Here is a 22,610-nt window from a genome sequence, read left to right on the forward strand (position 1 = left end):
TTGCTATTACTCTGACCTGTATATCAGAGCACTGATGCATAAGAAAATGTGTCAAGGCTACGTTAGGGAACATGTTTGCAGGCAATCATAGGTTTAATGAGCCTCAACATATCGCATCTTCTCTAGGCATCTCAAAAGCCTCAGGGTCACACCCATATCTGACACACAGGCATTCAGTGTCTTGCACTTGGCAAAGGGTTGGTAAATTCCTCTGACTTCTAGAATGGCCAAATAAATCACTGTATATTACTGTGTTGGAAAATGTTTTAACAAACACCAAGTCTTCAGAGAAATTTGGAGACAATCAAAAATAATTTACTTTTATTTAGTCTTCATTTGTACCAGCTGCTTTGATCATGCAGGCAGAAAACACTGTGCGACCAGGTGTCAAGAGAAACTTTCATCTGGTTTTGTATTATTCAAAATCCAACTATTCAATGGAAGTGGATATCCGGTCTGATTTTGAGGTGTTTGAGGAAGGGATGCATTCAAGAAGTGAGATAAACATTTACTGACCTCAACAGAAAAAAACAACAGCACAACTTTTCAATACAAACAACAGGTACAGAGTTCCCTCAGTAGAAAATTGAGTGGTACAGTTTTATACAATCCATGGGCACAGTGCCATCTTGCAGCCTGGAGTCAGCATGGCATTTCCTGATCTCAGAGACTTCGAGGTCAAAATGGCAGAGGACAGGCTGGTGTAAGCCTGTATGTGTTTGTTCAGTGTATGAGTGTGTGTGTGTGTCTATTCCCAAGTTCACTCCACATAGATTTGGACCGAGTGTCCTTGACAGAGTAGAAAGAGGAATGAAAGTTCAGTCTTCATGAATGTTGAAAAGCTTGGCCACCTCATTAAGATCTGCATGTTGTTCTCCATCTTTGATTATCTACAAATAAACAGACAAAACAACAAATTAATAATCTTTCTCAGAGAAACACTGAAAAAAGATAGATAGAGAAAGGGAGTGATATATCTGCTCACCTTCCTTGCGATGGGCATTCGGTTGAAGACGTTCCACAGTACAATACCGACCACCACTTGATCCCTCAGGTAGAATATCACTGCTTTCCCATAATCCTCCTTCTGCTGGGTAGGAGGTGGAGTGGCCGTTGTTTCTGCCTTTAATGCCCCGGCAACTGCCTCTGTCTCACTCTCTGAACGGATTCCGGTACCTGCAAACAGAGAAAATGTTGTTTTAGTGTGTATTTTTGTTTGTACTCTGCTATTGATGGTACCTTGGAAGTGGTAATCCACAATTCCATAATAGTTGCGATCTAAATGTTTGTGTACCTGATTGTTCGGTTGCAGCTTTTGGTGTGTCCTTGGCTGTGGCTTTAGCAAACACTCCCACAGTGGGCAGACTGCTGTCCACTATACCGATGGCTTCATATCCTACATCTGGACCTAGATCACTCCTGAAGACAAGAACACATTGTGAGTGCTGAATAACGCAATTAAAAATACATTAAAATGAGGGCCGTCATTCAATTAAAATTTTAATCTAATTAATTACATGATGTCAAGTCACCTTTATTTATATAGCGCTTTTAACAATACAGATTGTGTCAAAGCACTTAACAGTATCAAATCGGAGGATAGCGTGTCAGTAATGTATAAAAATAAGATTAAACACTCAATTTTCAGTTAAGGCGTTTCATTGAGTTCAGAGATGTCATTGTCTAGATCAGTTTAGTTTAAATAGTATCTGCTAAATCAAATTGACGATAATCACTAGAGATTAAGTGTCCCCAACTGAGCAAGCCATGTGTTGATTAATTAATCGCAAAATAAATCTGACTGTGAAAATACCCACACAAGATTATTTAAAGCTATTTTTGAGTTAAATGAGAAAGTATCAAGTAGACATTACAAATTGTAGCTTTAGAAAGAAATATTTTATTTGATTCAACATAAAATTTATTAGGCTACACAAACATTTAGGCTACAATGGCCTAACATGAAAAGATAATGAGAAACATCTTTTTGTTCATACAATGAAAGTCGTTGGTAACTAAAACAGCTTTGTTACCAACAGTCTTCAGAATACCTCCTTTATGTTCCACAAAAGAAAGGTTTAAACGACACGAGGGTGAGTAATTGATGACAGAATTTTAGTTTTTTTGGGTGACTTATGCCTTTAATGTTTTTTATTTTTATTTATTTTTTTATGAAATGATACTCTAACTAAGAAAATTAAATCTGCCAGCAGGTGGCGGTACATGTCTTCATTCGATCGTTCAAACGGCTGATTCATTCAGGAATGAAGTAAATGGCTCTCTTTATGAATGGGCCTTTGAATCATTGGTTCACACGATTCATTCAAAACGCTGAATTATTCAGAAACTAAACACCACTTTTGCTCGGAGATGCACAACAAATTCTGCTGTGGCTTTATAGGTAATATGTTCTCAGCAAAACGGAGCAAAAACACATACTATTGTGTTTCAAATATAACAAAATATCAAGTTATTTATGGAGCTGTTGTATAAATCACATTTAAACTCGTGATATTCGGGACAAAGTCAGCACTCGTGTGATATTGCTCTCCCTGCTCGTGTCGCGTGATAGGCCTCTCGCTTATCGTATGATATAAATGTGAGACAAAAACTCATACAGGGGCATTTTTGCACCAATATTTTGAATTTTAGGGCATAACTGCATTCATGGAGTTGTTGCCATGCATCATTTGTCAACAGTCAACTGTATGAAATATTCTAAGAAAATATTTTAAATCGCATTATTTTCATAACTAATTAAGTTAACTCGTTAAACTGACAGCCCTAATTAAAATCTGTGTTTGTTGAAGATATGTGGTTACCAGAACATTGACTGATGCCAATAAGGTTTGTTGGCTCCAGTCATGTTCTCTCCAGCAAGTCTGCCGCTGACCACCGCGTGATCGTGATGCTCTACACGCCGACGGCCCAGCTTGATGTCATAGAAACATGCAGCATCTCCTGCCTAGAACACAAACATTGAAGAACCTTCCTTTTAAAATTTATGATGCAATCAGACCCAGTACAGTTCCTTTGAAAAATGAAGAAGCCCTCTGCCCTACATACCACCCAGATGTTGGAGCGAGCCTGAAGCTCAGCATTAACACGGTACCCTCCAAAGTCAGAGTCCACCTCCAGCCCGGCAGATTTGGCAAGTTCCACACTAGGCTCCAAACCTACTGCTGCCACAATGTGGTCTGTCTTAATCTAAAACAACAAAATAATAAAAAACAAATCACAAAAATATAACTATATTTCAATGTAATTAGCACACAGAAAATCAGGCCAGGTTATGACTGGCTGATGGAACAGCAGACTCACCAGTCGTCCATCCTTCAGTTTGATCTCCAATTTGTCATTTTTGTAGCTCACATTTTTCACTACGGCATCTGTGATTACGCTCACACCCTCTATGAATGGTCAAAAGGTTAGCTGTGGTTAGCTTAAACTTTTTTAGAATACCTACATTTGATCTGGACATTTACAGCTAAAGGAAACCATTCCTGTGATAAATTGAACTAGGAAGAAAAACAAAACGTTTCAGACAGGTTCCTCAAACACCGTCATTGAAATTAATCCTACCCCCCCACCCCCACCACCACAAAACACATAGTATTTGTTGAGCCAATGTCGGGCTGCTTAAGCAAATGTCCTTTATTCGTTCTCTCACCTTTTTTGACTTTTTCAGTGGTCCAGTTACTCAAGTATTCAGGCAGTACTTTTCCCATGTTGCCCTTCTCTGGGAACATCTGGATCACCTCAAAACCAAGGTCAGTGGCTACAGAGAGAGCAAGGGGAAGGTAAAGGAGAGAGAGGGAGTAGTCAGTAGCATTTTTATAAAAAAAAAAAAAAAAAAACACCCTTTGAAACATGAGAACCTCAAAACTCTTATTTCTCACACACACATATACATGAATGAAAGCTGAGTGTTGGGACTCACATCTGCGACCCAGGGCACATGCTAGCTCGCTGCCGAGAAAACCTCCACCAATGATGGTAATGGATTTAACCTCTCTGGAGATCTTCTCTAGAGATCTAAAATCTTCAATCTACCAAAAAGAACATATGAAGGTTATATATATATATATATATATATATATATATATATATATATATATATATAAAAAATACATGTGTGTGTGTATATGAGTAATACAGTATATACACATGCGTACATACATACACAAACACACACATATATATACACACTGCCGCTCAAAAGTTTGGGATCAGTAAGATTTTTAATGTTTTTTCAGGGAGACTCTTTTGCTCATTAAGGCTGTATTTATTCTATCAAAAATACAGAAATAACAGTAATATTGTGAAATCTTATTGCAATTTATAATATTGGTTTCCTATTTTAATATACTTTAAAACAGAATTTATTTCTGTAACGCAGCGCTGAATTTTCAGCATCATTACTCCAATCTTCAGAGTCACATGATCCTTCAGAAATCATTCTAATATGCTGATTTAATATGCTTCATAATGTTTTTTGGAACATGTTATATTTTTTATTTGATTCTTTGATGAATACAAAGTTAAAAAGAGCAGCATTTGCTGCAACAGAGAGACTGCATCAAAAAGCAATTTCAAGTGAATAAAATATTTTACACATGAGAATTAGAGCGTTCCATTCCATTTCCAATTCCCACTATTCTAGGACTGCAGGAACAAGATATAGAATTTGTGGCCATATAGAATGCTAATATCTAATATATAACAACACTGATGGTTGTAAAATTGTACACTCTGCTTCATGTTTTATAGTCCTTTGGTTAAAAACAAACATGTTATTCTGGCTTGAATTTTTCACTATGCTGACACTGTAGATTGAAGTATAATCTGATTCTGTCAACATAAAACCACATTCACAACCCTTTGATGTGCATATGAAGTGTTTAAAAACAATAGGGTATTCAGCAAGAAAAAAAACATGAGGAAGGACTTTATCCATCATCTGATAAGGAACGTTTTCAGTGTCTAAATGATGTATTGCATGCTGATGAATCAAACTGTTTTCCTAAATTTGATTTCATGTTGACTTTAACATACCAATGGAGGATCTCATTTGGACACTACCGTTTAATTCTGCTTGTCCAAAAACCCAAAAATGTGCAGTAAGACAAAAGTACTTTTCTGAAGAAGGTTGTCCTCTTCATCACCTCCTCTCCTGCTCTGTCAATCACTTGCAGGTTCCTAGGCACCCCACCTAATACACACACACACACACATATTATATTTATAGGACAGTCAGCAATAGATTTTACACCTCTGTGCCTGTTTATGTGTATATTATACATGCATTTTACCTGTGGCAATCAGGCACTTTTCATATGAGATCTCTGCACCATCACTCAGTTTGACTTTATTTCCTCTGACATCCATGTGTACCACCTACACCACGGGTACAAACACACACACACGGGGGTACAATGAGGACAACTCATCCACACACACTTATGCATCCATAAAACATTTTCTCCTCTCGTGTGACCTCAGCATTTTTCAGCATTTTTCATGTGGATGTAATTAAGAGCACAGCTTCGCTGTAACACAAGCTGCTGATGTCAGAGTTTCCCACCTTACGGCCCGTGAGCACAGCCACACCCCCATTCTCCACTTTAGTAAGATCCGCGGGACTGACGTAGAACGAGGCAGGTTGGAAGTAAATGCTAAAACAAGCATAAATAAATAAATATCACAAAAATTAGCCAAAATTAACCCATTCTGAAACAATGGTCTGAAACAAAGCCAGTACATTAGTGTGTGGTCTGGTCTTATGTGGTCTGGAAAATTCTGACACACACCTCCTCTCTTTGCCATTCCATTGTTTGAAGCACAGTGTTTCAATGGCCTTGGGGTCATCGGAGAGCCAGAGTTCTTTAGAGAGAGGAGGTCTCATGTAGGGCAGGTCAGACTCCTCTGTTACAATCAACACCTGTGTAACAAACATTCACAAACAAAAAAATACTTTTTGATTTAAACTAGTTTAAAGCCAGATGTAACAAACACTGCGCAACGATACAATCAGAGGACTTTTCAATCTACAAATCTCCATTTACCATGGATTTACTGTAGTAACACTAACTGCACCACAGTATTGTGGCAGAAATGTGGGAAATTCATATACAATTTTATTATATTTTTAATGTAGAGATGTATTAAATATATTAAGCTATATAGCATTTGTGCATTTAAATGTATTTAGACTACTGTTTTTCATACAAATACCTAGAAACCATATAGTTACATTTTTACCACGGTATTGAGGCACTCTATCTGTGGTTTTAACTGTGGCTATCGCAATGTATGATACTATGAAAGACTAATGGTTAATTAGAATAAAACTCAAACAGTCAGAATAAATACATTTCTACATGAGTACAATACCATTATTACAGATGTTACTGTTTTTGATAATGAACATCAATTCACATCTGCATCCTAACTCAAATCTACTACTAATGTCTGCTCAAGCTACTGTCAAAAGTCAATTTCTAAGAGATAAAAAAAAATTAATATTAAAGATACACGTCATCAAAGTCCAGCAACACAAACCTGTTTCAAGATTTGAAATAACACCACTCATTCGAACATGCAGAAACTAAGAAATTAATTTTTGTATTAAGATATTTATTTTAAGAAATAACGACAAGAAAAGTGTAAAGAAATCAAAAACATTTGTCATGTTCTGGGTATAAAGAGTAGTTCAAAAACACAATTAACGGTCTGGTTTCTACAACTTTCATGTAGGAGCAAAAATCTGCCTTTCAATTTGAAAGAAATAAAGATTTGAAATGTACCCTCATAATTATCGATATCAACTGATATGAATAATTTGTGACCCTGGACCACATAACCAGTCATACAATTTTTTTTTTTTAATTAATATTTATACATCATCTGAAAGCTAAATACACAAGTTTTTCATTGATGTATGGTTTGTTAGGATAGGACAATATTTGGCCGAGATCCATTTGAAAATCTGGAATCTGAGGGTGCAAAAAAATTTGAAAATTGCCTTTAAAGTTGTCCAAATGAAGTCCTTAGCAATGCATTTTACAAATCAAAAATTAAGTTTTGATATATTTACGGGTAGCAAATTTACAAAATATCTTAATGGAACATAATCTTTACTTAATATCCTAATGATTTTTGGCATAAAAGGAAAATCTATCATTTTGACCCATACAATGTATTGTTGGCTATTGCTACAAATCTATCCATGCTACTTAATGGTGCCATAGAATGCATTGATACAATATTTTAAATTGTTCTCTGATATCTACATAACAGGTAGGTAAGGGCAAAAATTCTCCAGAAACAGTTTTACATGTCCATTTACAACCCTAATATTTCTCCCCAGAATGAAACGGTCTGTTATTGGCTTATTTGGAAGGGTCATGAATAATAATGTTGAACTCTGTTTCACAGCACGGCTCATTTCAGTAACTCACAGGAAGGAAACATAGGGAAAATATATATTTCAATACTTTCTTGTGAAGTTATATCGTAAGGTAATTATACTGTAAATAAAATGCAGGCAGTCGCTATTTATATGCTGGGCACAAACTGCTTTGGAATGCACGATCGCGTTTTACTTTCACTTTCGAGATTCCCGATCGCACGTACTCTATTTATACTATGGAACGGCAGTACTTACCACACATTTTACAAGATCAGATGCTTGTCAGTGGTGCTCAGGATCTGTAAATCATTCGCCATCATCCTCAGGCATCTCTCATTACTCTGTTTATGTGGTAAGTGAAATCTTATGTACTGTAACAGGCTACAGCTAGCAAGGAGTGAACCATGTGCCTTTTGTGGCTCGCAATATTTTATTAGAATGCGTTTTTTGCTTTCCGTGGCTTTCTGAATACAGACACCAACCCATCCCTGCACTTCACATCCCCTGCACAGCCTGGAACATAACATTTATTTCCATGATCTGCCATTTTCGCTGTTGTCCTTGCTCGTATTTCTTCACAATACCTGCAGAACTTCTGAAGATTCGGCTAGGCAGGTCTGGCTGGCCTAGAACTTGGGCGGGTACACGCAAATGTTGGGGGCGTAACTTAGTGATCCCGACTGTTACGTCACAGTCGGTGTTATGTTCCGATTCGCCTATTTTTCAGTGGTCTTTTTTATTCACGAGATTTACATAAGGAGGAAACAATGGTGTTTGAGGCTCACTGTATGTCATTTCCATGTACAGAACTCTTATTATTCAACTATGCCAAGGTAAAGACAGTTTTCCATTCTATGGCACCTTTAAGACTGGTTTTGTGGTCCAGGGTCACATATTATCATGATTTTATTTTTGGCCATATCACCCAGCCCTAGTAAACGCCTGTTCTAAGCATTGATGATTACAATATTTTACATGTTTTATCGTAATTCTGCCAAACTGCCACCAAACTGACAGACTCACCCTGGCACCAGGGTCACGAGCCCGAATGGACCTAGCTGCAGCGAACGAAGCCGTGCCTCCACCAATCAGCAGATAGGGAGCATGTTCAGGGACATCCGAGGGAGCAGCAGTGGGTTCAACGGGCTCAGCAGCAGGAGCTGCTTTAGAAACTGCAGCTGGTTAAATAAAGAGATAGTTAGTACAAACACACACAAACAAACAAACAAACAAACAAACAAGCGTTTATGAATAACCTGACCTGAACATCGAATTAGTGAATGCACATAGCATTATCTGTACAAGAATATGTGAGTGATCTCAGGAACACAGCGCTAGATGAGGGGAGAGATTAGCATTTTATAGTCATATTAGTGCAAGCTGTACCTCAAGTAATCTGGAAACGTTGCTGCAAATTGGTCATAAGTGTGTGACTTTGTACCATTAGCATTAGCCATTAGCATTACAACAGTCACACAAAACAACCATTCAAAGGAATGAAATAACTGAGTGGGAAAAATATAAGGCCTTGAATAGAAGAGGACAATGTGATTTATACAGACAAGAAAAACAAATGAAAAACAAAAAACCAAATCTAAGACAGGCCAAGACATAACTCATAAATCAACTCAAAAAAAGAGCATACGTAGCCATAAAAATCAAAAGTGTAGTAATGGAAAGTTTTGAAAAAGGTGTCCGTATGTGTGAATGAAGTAATTATCTGTATCTTTATCGGTAACATGTTTAAACTGATTCCCATCCAGTCAAAACTGGACTCTTACCACTCTCAGAAACAGACGAAGCCTCCGGAACATGCTCAGCGATGATTACAGGTGTAGGCTCTGTTTCTTAATCCCGATGTAAGAGGAGAGTAAAGACGTTAACCTCAGTTTCCAAAAATATTTTCCTCTGAAAATAAAAAAAATGTACTTCCATGCATTTGTGTCAAGCTTACCCCTCTCAACTACAGGAGCTAAGGGCTTTTCACTCTGTGTAACTGCTGGAGCTTCTGTAGCAGGTTCCGTTACAGAGGCTTCAACGACAGGCTCTCTTATTGGGGTTTCCACTGTGGGTTCCAGAATAGAAGCTTCTACAATTGGTTCTGTTACAGGTTCTTCTACAACGGGTTCAGTTACGGGAGCTTCTGCAACAGGTTCAGTTTCAGTGGACTTCACATCAGCTTCTGTTACAAGAGGTTCTTCAACAGGAGGTTCTGTTAGAGTAGGTTCTTCAGCAACAGGCTCTAATGCCACAGAATGAGCAAAACACATAAAGGTTTGACTGAAACAGAAGAAGCACCAGAACAATCCTCCGCTCTATATTCTTCGGCTCTTACCACTCTTAACTGGCTCTGAAGATGGTTCGGGGATAGATTCCAGAGGTGCAGCATCTAAAGCAGGATTATGAATAGATAATTGACTTAACGAAAAACACCCCTAACATTTCTTTCACTGCTCTAGATTCAAAAATTTTCATACTTTGATGGGTTGTATGAGTGATTCATTTGGGGTAGGTTCATCCAGTGAAAAAACTGAAAAATAAAGGATCAGGAATGAATTTGTAGGACAAAAAAAGGATACAAACATGAGGAAAGGTTAAGTTATGGGTGAACGTTAAGGTATCAGGGGGTTCTTCCACTTTCTGCCTTAGTTGCAAAATCTTCTATGACAGGATCTTCATGTTTTGTTGAGGATTACCATGTTATCATGAAGAGCATCATATCTTCTGAAATAGTGTCTGCACATCAGAGACTATCATGATGGATAATTCTCTGGAGTATTCTCTTGGACTTCTCTACATTTTCATTCATCTCCTTTCAAGAATCTACCTTCAAAAAACTGAAAGCTCCTCTTTGGCGCTTTTCTGTAAACACTCGTAGCTGCTAGGTGAATCTGAGGCTGGGTCCATGTGTCAGCGCCAATCAAAAAGTCCAACAGAAAATTTGATCCAGAGCAAGTCCTGATGAGAGTTTCTCCAAAACATCAGCTTCATTGTGCAAGTGGAGGACAGGACAGATAATCCAGACAAATGGATAGCCTAGCCATCTAAAACCTTTCCAAACACTTTAACATCAATGAAGAAGTTAAAGCAAGATAATGAGCAAGACAAAACTGCTTTTTTTTCTAAACAACAGAGTTAGTGGGACGAACAGAAAATGGAGAAGAGAAAATAGTGGTGTAAATGTGGTAGAAATGTTTGGTTGGTGACACAAAATACACAACTGACAAATGAAAAACATGACGAAGAAGACAAGACAAGCAGCAGGCATGTCCATCAACATTGAAAGAACTTCATAGAACATCACCTCAATCCAACCATTTTTGGCCCAATGGCCGAAAGAAACTCTGATACAGTTTGTACCATATTACCCTCTAAACTTGAAAAGGCATAGTAAGTGAATTTAGAATAAAAACAAATGGATAGTCAGGTGATTGGGTGAGGAATGTCAATGGAGTTACCCACAAAGCAGTCACACAAAAACAAATGCTCACAGTCAAACGCCTGACAGTGGAGACAGTTCATCATGTATGAGTAGAAGTGGAAGGTCACAGTGACGATTCTAAAGATGGCTGACAGTTTACATTAGCCCCTTTCACACATACAGACTTTACTGGAAAATTACTGGTAAATTGCCGTAAAGAGATCATGTGTGAACAGGACCTTTTCAAAAATACCGGCAAATTTGTTCCGGCAATTTACTGTTATGAGAAGTTGTAACATTACCAGTAAATTGAAAGAATGATGCTGTGTGTGAATGCAGAATGAAGATTACCGGTATGAGCATGTATGAGTTCAGAATACAGTGACGTAAGATGCTTACTCTTTGAAACCTGTGTGCGAATGGTGTTTTTCTGGAAAAAAGACAGAACGTCGTTGCCTGTGTGAACAGCGCATTCTTTAAATTTACCAGTAAAGTCGCTCCGGTAATTTAACGCCAATTTAATTGTATTACTGTGTGAAAAGGGCTATTTACAATTCCTGGCAGATGCTTTTTAAACTTATTTAGAAGAAAGCGCATATAATGCAGAACTGTTCTCAGAGTAACAGACAACATTAAAACAATGCAAAAGACAATTAATAGGAACATTAAATAGTCACATGCAGTGTGCAGTGTCCCAAGAAGCATGCACAACTTAATGTGACGTACATTTGACCAGTTTTCTATTACAGCCTATACTGTATTGAGGAATTAAACAGGAAATGGTGACCATGTATAGCCCACGGGGCACTATCTGAATATGTTTGACTTTCTCTTCAGTTTCATTAGAAGCTGCTGGTTGATCTATGACAAAACACTTCCTGGATAAAAAAAAATCATATCATATTTACTTTGAAGTCCAAATCTGGAACTCCTGCTGTTGTATATTGTATATTAGTAAAGGCACATCTACACTATCATTCAAAATGCTGCAATTGGTAAGATTTTTTTTATGTTTTTGAAAGACGTCTCTTATGCTCATTTTGCTCACCAAGGCTGCATTTATTTGTTACTGTGAAATATTAATACAATTTAAAAGAACTTTGAAAATGTAATTTCTTTTATTGAAAATGTATTTACTTCTTTTCAGCAGCCATGACTCCAGTCTTCACTGCCAAATGATCCCTCAAAAATAATTCTAATATGCTGATTTTGTGCTCAAGAAACATTTCTTATCATCAATGTTGAAAAAAGTTATGCAGCTTATTTTTGGTGAAACTTGATATTTTGTTCAGAAAGTTCAAAAGAACAACATTTATTTGAAATAGAATTTCTGTAACAATGTAAAATACTTTACTGTCACTTTTGATCAGTTTGATGCATTCTTGTTGAATAAAAATATTATTATTTTTTTTTTATCTTACTTGAACGATAGTGTATATGCATTTTACATGCACAACTCATCACAAGAACCATAGATTTGTTTATACCAAGAGGTTATCCATTTATTGATCTTAAACATTTCCCTAATTACTAGTCCAGTGTTGCATGCTCATCTGAACTAGCATGCTAAAACTATTTTTAGTAGAGTCCTAGTGGCAATCAAAAATAAGTATATCATCACTGTACATGTACTTAGAGAAGACAAATGGCAGTAAGCTGTTATGAATAAAGACCATATTAATAAATTAAGAGCTCATACCACTCGAGGCCTGCACAATGCATCAGGTTTTTGAACGAATTGAACTAATGCAATGGATACTTTTTCAGGCATTAAAAAAGAAAACTTGTTTATAGTTAGTAAATTGCCAAGTAATAAAGAAGCTGCATGCATTTATTTCTTAGTTATCAAATGCAGGGTTGGTTGTTTGGTGTTTTAATGCCATGCCATTTTCCTTCTTGGCTATTTTCGTGGCAAATAATTTGGAGCTGACTTGATCATTGTACATAATATAATGTAATATACTATTTAATATGTTCAGGTTGTTAATCCCTTTTTCAGACTGAGCAGAGTTAAGAATTCCAAGAAACATTACATACTGAGAGTGTACATTCTGTGCATGTTAACACCCATATGTGCACCAGTGAGATACCAACCACAGCCATACGACCTCAGAGCACAACAACACTGCATCACTTATATCAAGTCTTTATCTTAGTTTCCCAATCAAATCAGAATTTTAAATAATTAAAATGACAATGTTGTCAGATAAATGGCAAATATAAAATAAGGCTTAAGCTTTGCATTGAATTCAGCAAATACACAGGGAGTGCAGTGCTCTGTGTGTAAGGCTATGAATGATGTGCACATATTGACAGACAGATAGAGAAAAAACTTTCATCGGAGTGCAGAAATAACTACTCACCTTCTTTTGATTCTGCCACAACTTCAGCTGAAATACAAAAGACAACATACCACTGAATTGAACTGTATATATATGATTTGAAACAACATGAAAACTGCTAATTAAATGAGACCAGTGATGTATTATTTGGTGTGTGAGTGTATTTACTTACCTACAGCCTTAGCTGCTTGTGGCCCTTGTTTTGGTCTACTGGCAATTTCTATCATACGCTCATTATATCGTTCTTTGTCCCCTGAGACGGTGCTGTATGCCTTTAAGCACACAAACCAATAAACAACAATCTAAGAATCAGCTTATTAACCTGCTTCACCAAATATAAAATTCATGTGTGATAAAGTCTAAGAAAAAAAGCTACATGTTAATACCAGTTATATGTATGGCACACATCTAACATAATTTTTACCAACCTACAGTTTAACTGATAGGTCATAGCAACGCAACAGTATGTATATATTGTATATTAGTATATCTTGTATAATTGACAGACAATGTTTTTTTGAGTATGCTCATATAAATTAACATAAACATAATTCACACGAGCAGTAACATCTGATTAAAAATATATATATATTTTACACTGTCAACATGGGACTGATAAATAAGCCAATCATAAAGGGGTACTTACATAAACTCCTGCCCCCAGACATGTTGCTCCAATCAGGACGTAATACAGTGTGTTTTCGCCGCCACCCCCCTCCTGCTGGCCCTGATGACATCTGGGCATTCTGAACCATCTCCAACCTTCTCCCATGTCTCAGCACTATCATAAAAACAATATACATTTATAAAATTATTTTATATACCCAGCATTTTAAATGCAACATCTGGGTAAAATGTCAACTTTAATGTTTTAAACAACTGCTGTGAAAATAAAATGTCAAAATATGGGTGAAACAATGTTGCTTCATTATCTAGCGTAACAAATATTTTAATTTAAAAACTGAAACAACATTTATTTAAATATATAAATGAATAAGAAAACCTAGTGATTCAAAGGATATTGGCAAAGATTTAAAATTACACTTAATTAGTCATTTGGGGTTGCACTGTAATAGAGTATTAAATAGAGTTAAATAGAGTATTAAATAGAGGTTAGGGCTAGGAATCTAATAGAGAATCTAATGATTCTTGTTCTTAATATGCCTGACAAGATTTTTTGCTATAGAAACTATTGTTAAACTGAATGACATTTTTTCATTCATGGGGAAATGGAATTTTTTTAACAAAACACATTCTAAGTAATGGGGGTGGGGGGTGGGTTACAAGCTGTTTTAGAGCAAAGGCAGATGTGAAAATAAATCCTTTTGATCTTTCACTCAAAAAATTCTAACCTATCATTGAAGTAAAACAATTGAAAGTGGGGAGAAAATCTCATGATGAAATATACATTTTTCTCCAATGAATGTTGGCCACAATTATTGGCACCCCTAGAAAGTCTTATGAGTAAAATATCTCTAAGTATATTCCCATTCATATTTACATTTTTTAGCACACCAGGGTGACTAGGAGCATGAAATTGTCCAGCCATGACTTCCTGTTCCACAGGATTTTAAATATGAGGAACACGAAGGCCAAATTCCCTTCATCCATCATCTATCACAAGGAGTAAAAACTAAGAATATAGTTCTGATGTGAAGAACAAGATTGTTGAGCATCACAAAACAGAAAGTGGCTGTAAGAAAATAGCTAAAGCATTGAAAATCCCCATTTCCACAATCAGGGTAATAATTAAGAGGTTCCAATCAACTAAATGTGTTACAAATCTGCCTGGAAGAGGACATGTCTATATTGTCCTAATGCACGGTGAGGAGGAGAGTTTGAGCGGCCAAAGACTCTCCAAGGATCACAGCTGGAGAATTGTAGAGATTAGTTGAGTCTTGGGGTCAGAAACCAGAAAAAAATATATCAAACAGCCCCTACATCACCACATGTTGTTCAGGAGGGTTTCAAGGAAAATGCAATTGCCAATAAATGTGGCCAACATGAACTAGAGAAAGCATTTATTTCACAATGAGATTTTCCCCCCACTTTAAATTGTTTTACTTCAATGATAGGTTGGAATTTTGTGAATTTTTTTAATGAAAGACAAAAAGGATGAAAAAAAAAATGCAGATTTATTTTCACAGCAGCCTTTGCTCATATTTACCAAGGGTGCCAATATTAGTGAAGAGCACTGTAAATATGTCTGTAATCGAATATTTTTATTAGGTTCTCATGAGTCTGTATCGGAAAAATTATACATTTTAAATCTGAAGTGTACTTAACCAATATTTAAAATCAACATTTTGATATCTGTTTTCTTTAGTTGGTGAGTACCTGTGTAACAAGCGGGGAAGTTATAGTCCTGTCAATACTGTAAAATAATCTGTTGCTATACAATTAACTAACGTTAGTTGAATGACAGCGTCGTGGAGCAGTCAGAGCCACAAGTGTGTGATGTTCACCGACCCTGGCCCAAAATTACTGCAACTCTTCGTGCAGTCCTGCATTCACCCATTCAGCGTGTTCGTGACTAATAATAATTTTGACAGAATTCCCACATAAAAGTTTTGATTAAACTGCGCGACTCTGTGAGTTAGTTTGCCATATGCTTGCATATACGGCGTGACCGCAGTGCTGAATGAAACTTCAATAGTGTTTATCTAACGTTACTCAATTCAGTTAAGTGTGTCTTATTTGTTTCAACTATCTACCCGGTCAAATAAAGTACCTAGCATTTGGACGGCACCCCATAGTACGCACCAAACTGGACCATTACCCAACCGGCGCCTGGACTTGTGTCTCCATAGAAATTGTGCAAGCCTTTCTGCTAGAAATGAAGTTCACAGGTGATTAGCAGAGCCACAAACTTCTGCCGCTTTTTTCAACTTACCTGATTTCCTTGCATTCTGCAGACACAGTGTGGATGAGGCCCGGGCCAGCGGACCCAGTTTATCCCATACTGTCTTGCACTTAAACATCGCAGCTCTGCTGAGCTTCTCGGAAAGACAGACTGGGGAAGTTCAGAGCAACGCTCACCGTGCAGCTCTAGCACAAGACCCGGAGATCTTCTCAGGTCACACAGCTCTGACAGGCGCTTCCGGTTTCAGCTGACGGCCCACCCTCTTTCTGCACTGATTGGTTGCGGCACTGACGGATTATAGAGTAATTGGTTAGTGTTTCTGTCAGTTACAATTTGTCAGTGTTGCTCAATAGACGATTGGTTATATGTAGGATACGCCTTAACGACGCAATAGGTCGTATGACGAGAGACAGGTGTGCAGAGGCAAGCGATTTAAATTTTTATTATTACAGCTGGCGTTTCAGTCATTTTTTGTACTTATAACTTGAATTATATATATATCTATATATCTATATATATATATATATATATATATATAATTATATATATATATATATATATATACACACACACACACACACACATATATATACATACATACACACACACACACACACACACATATATATATATATATATAGAGAGAGAGCACAAACTTTTTATATGCAGCCTGAAATTCTAAAAGGATGTTTGCAAGAATATAAAGGCTAATTCACACCAATGCTGACAATCACCAAAGATTAAACACGTTCAATAGAAATAGGCTATAGAATAAAATAGAATTTATCTGTCATTAATTTAAGACACAAAATATGAAAGCTATCTTGTCCAGTAATGGCAGTTTGTTTGTTTTTCCAAATGTTTTTAATTGGTAGTATTTTGGCCTTTTTGTTGTGATAGATAATTTCATATGTTAAAGTTTCTTTCTGATATATTATTCTTAAGACAATACAGATCTCTAAATAAATGGGGAATGCACTGCCATTCAAAAGTTTGGGATCAGCAATATTTTTAATGTTTTTAAAATAAGTGTCTTATGCTTATAAAGGCTGCATTTATTTGATTAAAAATACAGAAAAAAACGTAATGTTGTGTGATATTATTACAACTTTTAAATTACAACATTTTGTACAATACAACTTTTTTAATATACTTTAAAACATAATTTATTTCTGTGATGCAAAGCTGAATTTCATCAGGCATTACTCCAGTCTTCAGTGTCACATGATCCTTCAGAAATCCTTCTAATATGCTGATTTAGCCTCAATGTTAAGCAGTTATGGAACCTGTGATACTTTTCTCAGGATATTTTAAGGAATAAAAAGTTAAAAAAGAGCAGCATTTATTTAAAATATAAATCTTCTATAACATTATACACAAAAAAAAATTTAAAGTTTGGGGTAAAAAAAAAAAAATTAATTATTGAAAGAAATTAAAAAGTTTCAAGTTTCAAGTTTATTTGTATAGCACTTTTTACGATACAAATCGTTGCAAAGCAGCTGTACAGGAAATTAAGTTTCCACAATATATTTATATATTGCAGAACCTTAATATATTTAACTTATGGCAAAATTTGGTAATTCTGTATGTTGTCTGAGCATTGGCATCCTCTGAGGTCCTCTGAGGGGTTGGCATTATCTTTTCTCAGGTGTTCGGTTATCATTTAAGGGTTGGATCCAGACTGAAGCTTCTGTAATTAATTGGGATAGTAATCCCGTGGCAGAAACAGAGAAACAAATAGAGACATAATTAGCGTCAGGCAAAAAGCCAGGTTTCAGTCAGGCAGAGTACATCAAAATTATTATCTGTGATCATTTCATTTACAATAACTGCTTTGGGTGCGAGTGATCTAATGTTTAGGAGCCCAAGCTTTAAAAATTGCTTTTGTTCATTTATTTTGCGTTTTTCTGATTTAATCACGATCAGATTTTTTCTAGATCCTGCATTAAATTTATATTTTGACCTCGCTATTTGGGGAACAGACACAGTCTGTATAGATTGGACAACTTCTATCTTTTAAGTGGGTAGAACAAAAGTCATCATAGTAGTTATTTGAGAATTGGCTTACTAGTCAGATGGAGCGTAGCATCCTGGAGATGTTGTCCGACAGGAGTTCCGCTCCGACTCTGCTGGGGTGCAGGCCATCAGCATGGAAAAGCCTAGGACGCTCCCAGAAAAGATTCCAATTTTTAACAAAGAGCCGTTTCTGTTCTTTACACCATGATAATAACCATTCGTTTAAAGCAAACAGTCTACTGAACCTTTTGTGTCCTCGTCAATATGTGGGAAGTGGTCCTGACACGATGAACGTCGTCGCGGGCGATGTGCTGCGTACCGTCTCGATCAGGCTTCTGAAGTCCCTCTTCAGTGTCTCCGTCTGCCGCAGCTTGGTGTCGTTAACCCCCGCATGCAGCACGACAGCACCGATGCTCTCGTAGCCCTTCAGGATCTCTGGTATCTGCGCAGAAACATCGAGAACACGAGCACCGGGGAAACAGTGAGTATGCACTTTACCTTCAGCTAAAGTAGCACGGACGTGCCGGACGATGGAGTCTCCAACGATCACAGTGTTGCCTTCCGTCTCGCGGAGGAGAGCGAAGCGGTTCCAGGTGGAGATCTCGAAGACCGGAGGGGGAGAGGTCGTCGCCCGGGGCCTGGCTCGCGTCTTCCGCTGCTGGTGCACCCAGGGTCCGTGGCGTCCCGGCACCGGAGTGAAGGACATCTGGGAAGATCGCGTCCTGGGTGCACAGGGTCTGTGCAGAGAAACACACGGAGTAGAGGTGGTGGGAGTGTTAGCAGCGTGCTGTATACTTACCCCGGACTTGTGAGCGTCAGCCCGGGATGTTTCCAGCGCGGCTCTCCACTCTCTCAGCTGGGCCTGCTTCTCCACCAGGTCGCGGATCTGCTTCTCCACAGCCTCCAGCTCCAGCTGCACCGAATGCAGCTTGAATGTGTCCTCATCTGCACTCAAAGTTAGACACAAATCCGCCATTTAAGCAAGTAACAGAGAAACAATGGTAATGTGTGTGAATAGAGTATTAGCAGTGTAAGCGAGATTAGCGGCAGCCACGCTGCCGATGCTAACGGGCTATAAACTAATAGCAGACTCGAGAAATCAAAATAAAACTAGTGATAACAAGGCGCTCTGATTGGTTTTGTATTAGAATGCTATAGGGGATATAGTCACACGTTATAGAAACTAAAATTATAGTGTATAAAATAGTTTTTAAGATAAAGAATCAACTTGATGGAGCTCAAACTCAAAACACGCAGTCACAAATCAGCGCATGTGTGTAGTTCTTTTCAACACTTTTATTTAGCAAGGATGTGGTAGCCTAAATTGATAAAAAGCGATAGTATAGACTTATAATGTTAGAAATAAATATATTTTGAATAAATGCTGTTCTGAAAAAAAACGTATCATATATTAAACATATTAACCAGCACATTTATTTCTAACATTGATTTCTGAAGGATGGTGTGCCACTGAAGACAGTATTGCCTGTTTTAAAGTTTATTAAAATAGAAAACCATAGACAACCATATTTTTTATTTTAAATGAATGCAACCTTGATGAGCAGAAGAGACTTCTATAAAAATAAATAAATAAATAAAAATAAATCGTATTATCTGATAGAAAGCGGGGTGGTGCCGTGACTGCGGGACTTTCCAGCAAGGAAAACAAACTGACATCCGGAAGAGCAGCTCACAGACCTTTGACTCCACAAGGATCCGACAGAATAAGCTACTTTCTCTTTCTGTCATGCGAACATTCTGTAAAAACTCTGAACATGACATCAAACCTACCAAACATCCCCAATTATAGCCAGCTGGACGAAAACACATCTGAAAACAAAACCACAAAAGGCCAGTATGTACTATTCTTGATTCTGACTTTAATATTAAGCACGGAGACGTGTATCACGGCTTTTCTTCTTTATGACTTCTCCGAGGATATTCACAGAGTGAGTTAATTATTTTAATAATAACCTCTTCATACACCAATATCATCTTTAAATAAGAAATATTGTCATTTAGACAAAATATTCTACAATACGTTTGTTTGTTTACTTTAAAAGACTCGTGAAACAGGCAAAGATGGAGGGTATCCAATCCACTGTCTCTCCACAGATCTTACCCAACCCACAAATCAAGCAGGTATCGCAAGCTGTGACTTGTTTAATCAAGAACTGAAACAAACCGCACAGCAGGTATTTAAAACAGCTTTAAAACCCGAATACATGTTGCCATAATGAGAAATATATGTAGCTATTTTTAAGACTAGATTCTTTTTTAAACAGAGACTGTTGCTGGACATTCAGAATTATGTACTGGGAACATTAGAAGGTAAAACAAATGCATTTATGTTTGTTTGTTTAGCGTTACCTGTTGATCTGGTTAGCCCGCGAACTCAACTAAAAGCTGGAATAGGCTACACTTCACAACTTTCAATATCCGAACAGATTTTAACCCACTGGACACCATTACTGACTTTTGTAATAGTCTCAGAGGAAAAACTGGCCATTATACACTTATCAAGTCGTTCCGATCGTATATAGCTATAGCCTATCAATGGTTCCATCACAACAAACTTATGCAGAAACGTGCGTCTTGTTGCTAGGAGACGCGTGACAAATGTGTTCTAAAATTGGCTCGAAATTTCAAACATGTTTGATGTGCTCCAAAAAATCTGAGTGTGTGATCATCATACATTACGCGATTTTCTATGAAATCTCAAATCTGCAGACTGACCTTTGGCAATACTCCACATCTCCTGACTGTAAATCAGAGGAAATCGAGGCAAAACGTCGTGTAGTGTAGGCCTATTCCAGATTTAACTTGTAGCTGTGGATAGTAAAATGTTAAAACGTGTGTTTGCAAAAAGAATATACTTTTAAGACTTTCTGAATTTGTGAAGTCTGAGCCCACACCCCCACAATTCGCATCCTGACCCAAGCGTTGTATTTAATTGAAAGTGTGTTCTTTGATTTTACAGAACATAATGTCACTGACATTTTCAAACCAGCTGTGCACGTCGGGGCAAAACAAGAGCTTAAACAATATCAAAGGCTGCAGAACAATGGTAAGAAATCCCCCACATGCAGTGGGCTAATAATCTATTGTTTGCACTATACAAGATAATTTGTTAAAGTTAAATATGTTTAATCTTTTTACTTTCTGCAGACGGATTTCCTGCACTGGATCGCATTCAGTGGGACAACATAAACGGCGAGTTCAGTCAGGAAGGGTTAATGCGCCTGAGCCCCGATGGAGAAATAGCGGTGCCACAAGACGGGATTTACTTCGTTTTCTCTCAGGTTAATTTCAAAACACAATTAGGACAGAGTATGCACTTTACGCAGTACTTATACAAGAGGACAGGGTCCTATCCACGACCAGTGATGCTCGCAAAATCTGTATTGACTCCCTGCGTGAGCGCAAACTCTAGTGTACAGCTTTATTCCAGCCATCAGGGGGCGCTGTTCCGCCTAGAAAAGGGCGACAGGCTCTCATTGTACGTGCTGGACATTAGCGCCGTGCGCTTCCCACAGGAAGCCACTTATTTCGGGGCATTTATGATTAGCTAAGCAAAAAAAGCAGCGTTTTGTTTCAGTTGATTTCTTTCAGATATTATATGTTTGTCATTTGTTTTCCAGAAAAATATTAATAAAATATATGTATACTGCGATGATAAATAACACTTTTTTTTATCCATACCAAGACTAAATGTTTTTATGCAATGTTTATTGTAAATTAAATTCTTTTGTATAATTAAAATACGAATAACAGTTTATTTTATTGATATCGAGACTAAATAAAAGGGGTTTATTTGTGCACTGTTTTCATGAAATTTTTACTGCAAAAATGATTTTGTGGTGAAGTAAATACTACATAAAAATTAAATGTAATTTCTACATTAAATAATTTAGTTCAGGCAAGAATTAAAAAATTAAAGTAAATTCTATATTAGTACTCAGTTTAAGCTTGTAGAAATTAAAGTTTGAACTGTTTGAATTGTTTGTTATGTTTACAAGGATTCTTTAAGTAAATATCAAAGTTATGATCCAGTTTTTTCCATCATGCACTGGGGCATGAATAATTAAAAATGGTTTTTGAGTTGTATTTACACCGTTTTATGGTTGCTTTTGTTGTTAGGTTTAGTAACTTACTGTTTTGTGACATCTGGAGTTGATTTTCTACTCAAAATAACCCATTCATACTCAAACACTATCCACTGAATGTCACCGTCATTGTGTATGGTGTACCAAGTGTTGAGGTCTCTGTGTTCAGTTGAGTAATAATTCTATTGAGTGGACATATTATTTTAAAAGGATAAGCTGTCTATTTGCTTACTTACATAATTGTAAGTGAATCACATGCTGTAATAGCATGGATGTTTCCCAGTGCTGTATCAATTGAGTAAATTTCAGAAGCCGTTTTTCTTAAAATTTATGCGTGCAAAAACTTGCAAAATAAAAATTAAGTAAATCTTATTGTTTTTTTTCAGTATGTAAATTAAAGTACATACTCTATGTGAATTACAGGATTCAGTTCCGTTGTTATAAGTTTAGG

General features: G+C 37.0%; 3 protein-coding genes across 3 annotated transcripts; 1 reads left to right on the plus strand and 2 right to left on the minus strand.

Moving 5' to 3' along the window:
* Nucleotides 1-304: 304 nt before the first annotated feature.
* Nucleotides 305-16,219, minus strand: aifm1 (apoptosis inducing factor mitochondrion associated 1). The gene is given in 20 exon segments (XM_079417290.1): nucleotides 305-890; nucleotides 986-1,176; nucleotides 1,295-1,419; nucleotides 2,823-2,965; nucleotides 3,067-3,207; nucleotides 3,322-3,410; nucleotides 3,671-3,778; nucleotides 3,941-4,049; nucleotides 5,136-5,212; nucleotides 5,313-5,397; nucleotides 5,585-5,675; nucleotides 5,811-5,941; nucleotides 8,435-8,589; nucleotides 9,187-9,252; nucleotides 9,366-9,653; nucleotides 13,196-13,222; nucleotides 13,347-13,446; nucleotides 13,821-13,892; nucleotides 13,894-13,955; nucleotides 16,068-16,219. Coding segments are annotated over 20 exon segments (2,220 nt in total). The 5' UTR covers nucleotides 16,156-16,219; the 3' UTR covers nucleotides 305-818.
* An 813-nt stretch (nucleotides 16,220-17,032) lies between these two features.
* On the minus strand, nucleotides 17,033-20,638 carry LOC306870185 (uncharacterized protein). Its single transcript, XM_079417296.1, has 3 exons — nucleotides 20,424-20,638; nucleotides 18,106-18,998; nucleotides 17,033-17,727 (listed from the first exon to the last, which is right to left on the minus strand). Exon 2 carries the CDS (start codon nucleotides 18,757-18,759, stop codon nucleotides 18,313-18,315), a length of 447 nt encoding a protein of 148 aa, XP_079273422.1. The 5' UTR covers nucleotides 18,760-18,998; nucleotides 20,424-20,638; the 3' UTR covers nucleotides 17,033-17,727; nucleotides 18,106-18,312.
* tnfsf10l4 (tumor necrosis factor (ligand) superfamily, member 10 like 4) lies at nucleotides 19,718-22,574 on the plus strand. Its single transcript, XM_079417294.1, has 5 exons — nucleotides 19,718-20,002; nucleotides 20,117-20,248; nucleotides 20,339-20,384; nucleotides 21,034-21,120; nucleotides 21,222-22,574. The coding sequence occupies exons 1-5, from the start codon at nucleotides 19,829-19,831 to the stop codon at nucleotides 21,623-21,625; spliced, it is 843 nt and encodes a 280-aa protein (XP_079273420.1). The 5' UTR covers nucleotides 19,718-19,828; the 3' UTR covers nucleotides 21,626-22,574.
* Nucleotides 22,575-22,610: the final 36 nt, after the last annotated feature.

This window comes from Barbus barbus (assembly GCF_936440315.1).
Source record: "Barbus barbus genome assembly, chromosome: 5".
Classification (NCBI taxonomy): Eukaryota; Metazoa; Chordata; class Actinopteri; order Cypriniformes; family Cyprinidae; genus Barbus; species Barbus barbus.